At 55.6% G+C, this 11,338-nt stretch overlaps 1 protein-coding gene across 1 annotated transcript; it reads right to left on the reverse strand.

The window, feature by feature from the left end:
- Window positions 1-2,730: 2,730 nt before the first annotated feature.
- Window positions 2,731-6,995, reverse strand: BESB_080720 (uncharacterized protein; the record flags this gene model as incomplete). Its single annotated transcript, XM_029366434.1, has 8 exons — window positions 2,731-2,889; window positions 3,105-4,307; window positions 4,468-5,065; window positions 5,270-5,348; window positions 5,463-5,865; window positions 6,079-6,181; window positions 6,319-6,455; window positions 6,624-6,995. 8 exons carry the CDS (start codon window positions 6,993-6,995, stop codon window positions 2,731-2,733), a joined length of 3,054 nt encoding a protein of 1,017 aa, XP_029217865.1.
- Window positions 6,996-11,338: the final 4,343 nt, after the last annotated feature.

Genomic DNA, 11,338 nt, shown 5'->3' on the forward strand with positions numbered 1-11,338 from the left:
ACGGGGAGGGATGGAGCGGCAAGACGAAACTCAAACTCGAGGACGGACTGCCGCTCTCTCCGCGTTCTCTGATTTGACGAAATTGAGAGATGCAGCGTCGCGTTGGTATCTCTCTCGGGGTTGCAAAGGAAATCAAAGATGTCGAGGGGGGCGGTGCAGACGCTAAAGTGTGAGCCAGATGAGGGCGATGAGCTGTACGTACAGTTGAAGGCAGCGGTTTCCCCGGCCAAGCTGGGAACGGGGCAGTCAGGTACAGGATCGGTTTGAAGAAGGGAACTCTGAATAACGTCCACTAGGTGAGGGCAAGCAATCAAGAGAAGGCGGCACGCGCTTGCGTTGCACTCTGGAACGCTCTACTTTGCACATTTGTCCGCGGGGCCTGTCTTCACCGGGTGTTCGCAGCGATGGGCGGCTCCGACACGAAGAGTGCTGTCAGGGGAGAAGGCAGAGCCCATTCAAGCGACGGAAACCAAGTTCTATTACATGGTCCATCCTTGACCGTGGGGTTCAAATCGCCTCAGCAGCTTCCCTGGTGTTCGCTGGCGGAGCCTGCCGCCCCCGGCATCGAATCTTCAACCGAGGATCCCACTAAACTGGCTAAACTGAAGCGCTGTGTGGCCGAAACACGACGGAAAAGAGCGCGCCTCCAGAGGAGACTCGCGAACCCCTCACTAGGCAGGAAAGGCGGGAACTTGAGGGTGAAAACTCGCGCAGTTCCGGACGATCGTGCTGCGTAGTATCTGCATTTGCCCAGGGCGCTGCGGCGGTGCTTGCCGTGTGCGCCTTCCGCATCGACAGATTCACGACGTCTGAATCCGACAAAAGTAGACACAAGATCTGGCAGCAGTTGAGGAGGCAAACCTTTTTCGGTCTATCTGGTTTGACGAAGTGGACATACTGAGACAACACACAAGACAAGAGACACCGTCAGACAGGATTTTGATGACATGCATGCAAGTCGGGCATGCACGGAAAATCGCGACCGCAAGTGACGGAAAACCGTGGCTCGTCCCCTCCTCCCGGAGACATACAAAAGGAAGTGTGCGGCAGCCAGTGGAAAAGGAACTTGTCTAGCATTCGAAAGGGTTGTTTACACTCTCAGATATTTTCACCGTAGCATTTGAAGGTGTCGAAAGCCCCATGCTAGCCGCGTCAAACACAAGCTTCCTACTCACTGTCCAGCCCTCAGCCCTCCGAGCCCACAAAGAACCGGTGAACGCTCACACGGGGCAGGCCCTAATGTCTCTATAGTTGCGGTTGCACCTTGCCGGGGTCATAGAGACACACTGGCAGGAGAAGGATCCCGCTGTCATTCCTGTCCACTCGCTGAGCTCACTGAAACAAAGAAGACAGCGACACGCTCCTGCTGGGTGTCGCCTGCCCACCTGGGGTGAAACGTGGCGCCCAGCGGCCGAGGGGCACTGGCGGGCGTTTCTGCCGTAAAGCGAGAGTTCAGCGGTACCACGGCACCCCTCAAGAAAAACGCTGTAGTCGGTTGGTGTACTGTCAGTACCACGCAAGTCATCGTGAAACGCGGAGTTCGCTCTCGCAGTTTCGGATCGGAGGCCGGTCCCTGGCGGCGGAGCTTGCTGCCGATCGGCATACAAAGTGCAAGCGAGTAATGAACGTTCAATAGAACGGGAAACGGCTTGTGATAGGGACTTTCATCATGTCTCCGTTGTGCAAAAGTCCCAGTGTCAGGCTCGGTGGACACTCTACATCATGTTAATGCATGCGGCGCGCTGTGACCCAGAGCGGCGCCGTCCCTCCAGTCAAAAGAGCCCCTACAAGAAACAAATCAAAGGCAACTCCCGCTATCAGTAGTTCGCGTGAGACTCCTGCGTTATCAGGATCTGCTGAAGTTCCCCTGTGCCTGCGATGGCCGCGCGATCCGGTGATACCTCCCTTGCCCCTCATGCTGCGACGCACATACGAGGTCGCATGTCGTTCGAGGGACATGAAGGCCTACTCTGTCACGTGTTTCATCAGCAAGCGACATGCTGGATCCTGCTTGGCAGGGATCGACTTTTGGGCTTAGGAGCGCCATTTTGCTCGGGGTAGCGAGCTGTCTACGACCGCTTCGGGTGAGGTTTGCTGTCTGGGCGACTACTGCAGAGTCAGAAATCGCAAACGACACCTTGATGCGAGCTGCCGCGTGATGCCAAACCCGGATGGCCAGTGACCGGCTCAGCGGTTCGAAACAAGAATTATAAAGTCGGCAGCGAACGGCGGTCTTCCCTTTAGCAGTTAAGAGACAAGAACAACTAGACAAGACAATGACGTGGGTCCACACAAGAGGAAAACGGGACACGTCACAGCGTCTCCTAAGCCTGCAGAGGGCATCTGCGGCCCTGGAGAAACTCGCTGACTACACTGGGAGATTTACAAGAGCTGCAGATAAAACGAACCGGCCTTCGCAGAGTAGAGTCGAGTCACAAGAGACAGGCAGGTCCCGGCCTCGGCGTTCGGAAGGAAACTGAGGGGAAAAGTAAGCATGTACCTGAGAGGCGAACAGTCATCTTTTCGCTTCTCGAACTCCCGTGGAAAAGAGGGAAGAGAAAGTTCTGTCCTGTACATACGAGATAAAAGCTATTTGGGTAAGGTTTTTGCCACCTGACTAAGGTCTTTGTACTTGCCGGTGAACGGATTCCAGACACTCAGTTGGCAACATCGCCATCTTCCCTTCCGAGAGACTCTTCACCAGGTTCACACCCTTGTCTTGACTCGTTGTCAGCAAACACTCCTCCGCCGAGGCGAATCCCGCTCGATGCCTTGAATGATGGCCTGGAGAAACTCGTTCCAGTCCTGGGGCGACGAACGTTGAAGCGCCATGGAGATCTCTTCCACAGCTTGGAAGAGCGCCTCCAGCTGATGGCGAAAGCCGACGAGCTGAGGAGAAAAGCATCGTAGAAAGATAGGAAACAGCGTGTCGCCGGCGGGAGTCAGCTGCCTCTCACCGTCCACAGACTCGAGCGGTGAGCAAAGCCGGGACTGGCTGTGGGAGGAGACGACGCAGGCAGCGGCAGTCGACGCCACGATCAAGCAAAAGACAGGACCACTGGCTCCCAAACACGAATTCAACCGGCCGCGGAGGCGATGCTCACCTTCGTTCCAGCCCATTTCTGCAACAGAAGCCTGAAGTCGTCGCTGTCGGCCAGTCTGGCGATGACGCAGAGCCACGCTTCCCGGCAGTCTTCGAGGCCTTCCGCCCGCAACCAGGCCTGGAGGACCAGCCAGGCCTTCACCATCTTCCGCAGCCCCGGGGGGACCTTAGAGAGGATGTAGCGCCCGTTCGCGTGCTGCGAGTGACCGATCTGGCCGCCAGCCTCCTGCCTTCCGGCGGATCCGAGCGAAGTCGAGAGTAGCCCTCGGCTGCAGGCGTCGGAGTGCGGAGGGGTCGCTCGCTGGGTTTTCCTCTGGAGATCTGCAGTCGGGGGGTGCACAGACGAAGAAAGGCCGCACGGCTCCGCAGCCTCGTCGGTCGCCTGGCCTCTCACTGTGGAGAGATCCGCACCGCCACTGCCCATGCTGGGTTCAGGCGCGCTCTGCTGAAGAGCTGAGAAACTGTTGACGCTGTCTCGAAGGGTGGAGCCGCACATAGTTGACACGTCTGAGTCGGTCTCCATGCGGGATACGTGCGCTGCGCCCGCGCCGTCTGAAGAGCTCGCCGCGGAGGTCTTCACCGCCCCCGCGTTCCACTCGAAGGAGCTCGGAGGAGACGCAGCCGGGAAACTGGATGACGACGACGAAGAAAAGGCGGAAGATGCACTCTCCTCTCCTGGCTGAGAAGTGAACCGCGAAGGGGCACTCGTGGTCGTCGCGTCTCCAGAGTAGGCGCTCAGGAGGCGGCAGTCTTCGCCCGCCCCCGCCTCCATTTGCTGGCTCATGTCCAGGCCCTGAGCGTCCATAGCCGAGTTACTGTCGTTAGTTGAAGTGTGCGCACCTCGATGAAGTGCATTTTCCACGTTGGCGGGCTGCGAATGGCCTGAAGGACTTGCAGAAAAAGAAAAACTACTTTGAGAAGAGGCGGAGGAGGCAGACGAAGAGGCTTCGCTTCCGGGCAGGAGGCTGGCGTTTCCGCAGTTTTGCGGGAGGCTCTGAGAGGCAGACAAAGAGGGGCTGAGTTTTCCGAGCGAGGCGACACAACCGGCGGCTGAGGGCTTCTGTCCCCAGCACTCGTCCGCAAGCTCGGATGGCGGATCTGCGGTGGAAGGGGACTCGACGAAGTAGTGAGGCAGAAACTGCTGAAGAACTTGCGAGCGGTAAATCGGGTCTAAGAGGTAGTAGAGACAAACGAAGCGGGGGAGCTGCAGAGGAGATGAACACAAAAGGACAGGCGCGGAACAAAGAGATGGTGTCGACATCGCGAGTTCCTCCGAGCAACCCCGTCGCGGCTCTCCCTTTTGGTCGTCTGCTCGCGGCGTGAGTCATTTCGTGCTGCAGCAAAGCCCCGCATCTTTGACTCACTGCAAGAAAAGCCTCCACATCGCAGGCAAGCAGCTTTTCCTCGAGCGTCTCCCGTCTCTCGGCGCCGTGGGAGCTGGTGGTGCGGTGACGCGAAACCGTCGGGGTGGCTCGAATTGACGAGCTCGACGTTGGGGCCCCTCCGAGGAGGCTGTCCTGAGTCGTCTCGGCTTTCGGTTCAAACGAAGCAAGTCGGGCGTTCGCTGGGCACTCTGGGTAGTTTGGTGCAGACGCCCGCGCCTGCGAGGCGTCTTCGCCAGGAAGCTCGGCGTCGATGGCGCTGCCAGGCGACGAGCGGAGTGGCGTCGAGCCTCCCGCCTTGCTGGTGTCGTGGCATAAAGACTTGGAGGCTTCTGCAGCAGCCGGCGAGCTTCCAGTGGAGCTCGTGTTGAGAATCATCAAAATGGCCTTCTGGGTTTTCACGATGGCGACAATAAAGTCAACGATGTGGATCACGTTGCGGAGCCTCTGGGCATCCATCAAATACTTCTGCGCCAACTCCCACGTCTCCTCGACGCGAACCAGGTGGTTGACGAGTGTTACGTTGTTGCACAGGTGAGGGTCTATCCTCTCGGGGGTCTGTGCGAGCTCCATAATGTGCCTGAAAGTCGAGAACGCAAAAACAAAGAACAGGCCAGTCATTTGGAGAGCTTTACTTCCTAGCAGTCCCGATGGGAACCAAGTCACCAGGTTGGGCGCCGTCCGCAAGGCAAGCTGCGATGCTGAAGCGTTCCAGCTTCCTTCTTGGGGCAGAGTGGAGGAAAAAGAAGAAATGTCCCTAATCCAGATGTGGTGCAGAACTCACTTTCGGAAGTCGTTGAAGCTGGTGACGCAGGAGCTGGCAATGCCCGCCACGCATTCGTACACGTGTCCAGGATGAGACTCTGAAGTACACAGGAAGCCTCCACAAGCCGTTCACATGAGACGCCGGGGCGTCGACTCTGACTGGCGCACAGGCCAGGCTCGATTCTGTCGAATTAATCAGGATGCGCACTTACCGCTGGTTTTGATGATGTTTTCGGCGGTCTCGAGGACACTCAGATCCAAGTCTCCGCGGCCTTTCCTTCTGTAGTTTGCGATGGAGTTGAGCCTGAACATTTTCTTGACGTAATCGCGCCGGCACGACTGCCACTGCTGCCAAATGTGAACGTGAGCTGTCTGCACCGTGGTGTCGCCCTTGGCCACAAGGGTTGCAACAGAGCTGTCGAGGTATATCAGTTGGTTCTCGAGAGAAATGACGTCCATGACGTAGCGACGTGCCTTTCGCTCAATCTGAATGAGCTCCAGGATATATTCCTGCTCGAAATCCGCCCATTTGCAATCGAGGTCAACCAGGACGGGCACGAGCTCCGACCGCCAGTACTGATAGGTCGAAAGGTCCTGGCGCTGAAGCTGATGGAGCTGGAGGCAACGCAGAGACACCGAAATCTAAGTCTGAGAGTGTGAGGGTTTTTCCAGAAAAAGTCTGAAAGGAGCAGTAGAACCTGCCTCTGAGAGGCTTCAGAGACGGCCAGCGCCGCGGCACAGCCGCTAGCCGACTACAGGCAAGGCGCTGGTTGAACCATAGGCCGCTGAAGCAAGTCTACGCGTCGCCCTCGCGGTGTGGCCGCTTACCTTCTCCAAAGTGTTGATCCAGGCCAGCTTGAAATTGACTCCGCTCTCGATGACAGAGGAGTGGAAATCGAACCTTTCGCCGTTCACGTAAATCATCGTGTACCTGAAGCAGCCGGGGCATGTCGAAGAGCGGGACATTTCTGGCGCATACTTCCGCAGGCAGCGTAAACGAGCGAGTGCTGCTTGCCACGAGACTGAAAGACCTGAATGTGGAGGACGACCAGGCTGCAGTTTTCTTACCCTTCTTGCGACGCCTCGAGGACATCGACTCTGTAGTGTCGTCTTTGGTCCGGGAAAAGAGCACGGTAATTCTTCGTGAACTGGTGGCGGTACTCGCGGCTTTGTGGACGGATTTGGAGGGCGTCAGCCGCAGCCGACTGGAAACAGCACAACGCAGCAGAATCGGTAAGGCAGAGTCACGGCCGATGTATTCCTCATAGCGCCTCCGAGGCGTCCGCAGAATAGCTGATTGTCGTAACGGACGACTCTCTTCCACAGTGCCGCGCTGAGAGCGGGGCGGCTGCTCCGTATCGATCGTTGCTTACCAGTGCGCACAGAAACTGCTTGCAGGCTTTGAACCCGTCTCCAGTCTTGATGGAGGGTTTCCATGATTCTCCGCCGCCCTCCAGGTGGACTTCGTTGAGAGATTCAAATAGCGCTGTCATTGCAGACAGGACCGCCTCAGAGTCGTCTCCATTTGCCATGGTCTGGTCTACGGCAATCGCTGCGTTGACGCGCGCCACCTGTCTGGCGCCTCCCTGAGCCCCGGCGGGTCCTTCGCTGTGAAGCGAATTTCCTCTGGCTGCCGGCGACGCAGTGGCAGGCTGCGTCGTGAAGCCAGTCTGCATGCTGGCGCCGCTGACAGGCAAATCGGGAGACCGGCCTGACGAGCGGGTCTGTGGAGACGAATCGACCATTGAATTTGTTGTTCTGAACAGCGCCAGCGGTCCTCCGGACCCCCTAAAAGCCACGACGTGACCGGTTCATAGAGATCGTCTCGACCCTGGAAACAGCGTGAAGTTCTGTGAAGGCTCCTTTGTCATATGTCGAAGCACAAGCGACAAATACTGGCAGGCCCTTTGCGACTGGGCGGGACTTGTCGCGATGCGGCGCGCACGTATCTTGACAAGGCGGATAGCGAAACAAGCCTCGAAACAAAGCGAACCTCGAGGCAAGAGCTAGCAACAAACGGACTAAGGGGCTGTGGACAGTCGCATTCGCCGCGTTAACACGGCCAATGTGTCTCTGGCGCGCCTTTGTCTACGGCACGCGACGGCCCGCGGGAGCCGAACTCGGACGATTTTGCCTCAGTTTCGGCCATAGCATGGGAGAAGGGAATAGGGGGTGGACGCGGACAACACAGGAACTCTACAACGGAGCAGGTTTCAGGAAACCGAGTCAAACTCGTCTAAGGGGACACCCTGGGTCCTCAAAATACCAGCTAGAGCTGGGTAGCTGTACGTAGATTCGTTCTCAAGACACGCACAGCGCAGCAGGGCACCGAAAAGTTGGATGTGTATAGATGACCCGCGCCAGCGGCAAGACACGACGCCGCCACCTCACTGGGCGCGCCCGCGGAAAAACTAAATCTGTTTCTGAAGGGTCGGAAAGCGGCGAGACTTTGACGAAGAACTCGGGCTCCCGTCCACCAGGTCGCTGAAATACTGCCGAAACGCCGTCCTGAAACTCGTGGCGACGGAGCAGAAGCGTCAATGTGGAGGAGGACTCATCGGTTGCATAGAGCGCAGCGACCGCGAGAGTGCCAGGGTACGCTCGTTGTTGACAGACAGCAGCGAGCGCCCGGATACCAAGCAACTGGGACGCGGACGCGACAAGACAACCCGGGGTTTCCTAAACAGGCGGCCTCAAATCACGTGCAGCGACGCAAGAAGGCAAACGCGAAAACACTCAACCGTTTGTTTTCCACATGGCACAGGACAACGGCAGAAGATAACGGAAAGCCGCTGAAAATATAAGCTGGGCCGTCGCCCGGAGCCGAAATCAGGCAACCCCCCGCTGCCCGACCTGCTGCGCGCCGAGAGTCTTCCCGAGGCGGCCGGCTGAACGTCTAGCCGCTGCGATCTTCATCCAAGTTCCGTAGAATGCACAATGCTCGAATGAGCACAGAGACTCGAAGCCGTCCAGCAGTTCACAAGTGCTTTACTTTCCGGTGCAGTCGCCCTCACAGAGATCGAAAACAGTTTCATGGATATATAGCGTGGTTTTCATTTACCAGAAGAGGCCTCGACTTGTGCATTCCGCCGCATCCATGTGACATAAAAGTAAGAAGCGGAGACGGGTGGGTGGACGACTGGTTTGCCGGCAGGCGTGTAGCTGGCACGCCAAACATTCCGTGACAATGCAGATGTAGCAAGGGGGGACTCGGTACATCGAACGGGCGTTTTTCTGCAGAGGAATCGTGCATTAGACTTTCCAGTTACTTTTCCTCAGCCAGCGGGAGACTTCAGCACAACTGAAGACAAGCCGACGCCGGGAAACAATGCACGAAGTTCCCGTACCCAGATCTAGTCGCTCCGCCCCTCCCTTTCCCCCCTGGCCTTGTCGTCCTCTGTGCTCGTGCAAGACATCGCAGTGCGAAAAATCTATAGCAGCTCCCCATAGCTCCTGTCGAACGCTGGCTGCCGACTTTTTCCACAAAGGTTGTCGTTTCTCATGCTTCATTCTGTGTGGGAGTCGCAGCCACGAAGGAGGACTTGCCAGGTGAAACGGACGCTGCAGCCAGCCAATTGGGATATCTACCGCTTGCGATGTCTTGTCTGACCACGCCAGTCCCGCCAAAAATGAGTTTGCGTCTGAGTGTGTCGTCTGGCAGGAGCTATGTACGCAGGTGGAGGTTAGTTGTCTCAAACACTGGTGGCATGCTGCGGATCTTGTAACACGAGAGGCCACCTGCGGCCTTGACACGACGGAGTTGCGCAAGGAATGCCGTTCAGCGGCTGCTGCGGGTTCCATTCCTGTGCTAGGCTTTATAGAAATCTAGTTTTCTGCTGCAGCCTTTTCGTCTCAAAGCTCAACTGTAGAGTTGCTGGTCTTGCGGTGGACACCACAATACGGAAGGGCTTTACATTCTTACACAGCAATTCCAGCCTACGCACGGAACGGTGCCGATATGAGTGAGTGTCGAATTGATTCGCTCAGCTGTCCATCCCAAACAGAGGGCGCTCGGCACAAGTCCCCGTTTTCAGTAAATTCTCCAGAAGCCATTTTGGCGTCCCCTCGCCGCGTCTGACAAGTGGTCGAGCACTTACACAGCAAATGCATACGAGAATCGCAGTTCTCTTGTGCCTTCCATGACCACCATGTTAAGTGCATTGGCAGAGCATAGTTAAGATGATGATTTACAAAGAGGTCACAGTACACTAGATCTCCTATATGTACCGCAACTATAACCATGGTGACATCCAGTGTTCACGCTCATGGATTCAGTGTACAGGACTACCTGGCGATTAATAACGACTCCGTATTTCAGCTTCCAAGCAAATCCGAGGATTATAACTGCCAATATTATCTGACCTGTTAACCCCGGCGTACCTTACGACCGTTATATGATTTAGAGATAGAATGTAATGTGGATTAATATCCACGTGGTTTCTGCACAGTGTAGATATAAAAGGATGAATGGTTCTGTAAAGATCTTGCAAAACATACCTTTAGGTTTGCTTAGCAATATAGAGCATTGTGTAATACTAAGAGATTAGTTTTAAATAAGAACCAACGTGTTTCAAATACTTATTCGTGTGGAAAATTTGGTTTTGAGAATGCTCATTAGTTCTTTGCTGTTGAACAAGATTCAGTGAAAGACGCTAGTCCACCGTAAGATGTAATACGTGAGCTGCTTAACATCACTTCTATGTCGAATTATCGTAATCCTTTAACTGTAGCAATGAAGTAGAGTTGCCTTTCAATACAAAAAATAATAAAAATTCTAGAAATTGCTAAACATTGTCCAAATAGAGCCTCTTCTTCCAAATAGATTTCATGGAAAACCTAAACTTCGCATGTTTCATTGACATGTAGCTTGCTGACCGCATCGCAAAACAAAAAACAATGAGGTCCGGCTTCACTCGAACCGGTCTTCACAGGCCAGGTTGTGGTTCGTTCTGCCGTTCTGAGAGGTGATGCATTGAGCGCTACTTGCACATTCATGGCTCGCACGCCTGACTGGTGCATAAGTCTAGTAAAATCTGACTTTGTCGGCATTCACGGCAGCCAACCAGGTGCTCTGTCTTCATCAAGGCGTGTACGCCTTGCCTCCAGAGGTTGGACCCTGCACGTTAGCTTGTTAAGCAGAGTACGGCCAGGTGAGGTATCGCCAGAAAGGTAAGGGTGGGCCGCTCTCACAGCCACCCGCGGCACCTGTGTACCTGCTCTTCCCACACATGCACATATACTTTACACCAGGAATCCTATGATCTAGGTGTCGCCACCCGCCAACAGAGCACTATCCGTGCTTCTGCCTCAACCTGTGTTGACGCCTTCGTATCCATACCGGCATTCAGAAAAGGGGTTCTCCAACGCGTTATTGCTGAGTGTGACGCTCAAGGTACGCCAGCAACTGATCTTTTAACAAGATGTCGTGACAAGGCTACGGTGAGCTCTGCCGTGCGGGGAAGTCGCTGCCGCGTTCTTAAGAGCACGCCGAGAGCCTCGCTTGAGGGCTGAAGGCTCGGCCGACAGCGCGAATACGTCGCGCGGGTCGGTGGATTCATGTCCTGGACGATTTTTTCCTCTTCTTTCCGCCTCCTCAAGGCGCAAGACTGAATAAGACAAGACCGGAGCAAACGAGTTACCTGAGCCCGTGCCCACAGGTGAAAAAAAGAAAATCTGGGCAGCAGGCACGCCATAATCGTTTGTGCCAGCGCGCTCTGCTAGGGTCCGCCGCTACACTCTAGTCCGTATCTCTTGACAGCCTGTTGTGCTGAGGTTTGCTCTTCTGTATAGAAGAGCCGGAACTGGAGGCCCGGAAGTGTAGTAAAATATCTCGTGCCAGTCCCGACCCGCCGGGGATATGTGCGCCATTCCAAGCGATAGTCGAATTTGTTCACGCAGACGAATTAACCGTAAAGGCCTCGCCAGCTCGTGCTTGCCGCAGTCGCCGAAAAACGTCCAAATTGGCTCGGGAAAGGAACATGAAGCGACACAGAGGTGCGTGCTTACTGCCTCTCGTAAGAAAGGAAACCGTTAGGTCGCTGGAAATTCGACCCTGGCATACCGTGTGTCTCGCACATGTGAGCATTCG

This window comes from Besnoitia besnoiti, chromosome VII (assembly GCF_002563875.1).
Source record: "Besnoitia besnoiti strain Bb-Ger1 chromosome VII, whole genome shotgun sequence".
NCBI classification, from domain to species: domain Eukaryota; phylum Apicomplexa; class Conoidasida; order Eucoccidiorida; family Sarcocystidae; genus Besnoitia; species Besnoitia besnoiti.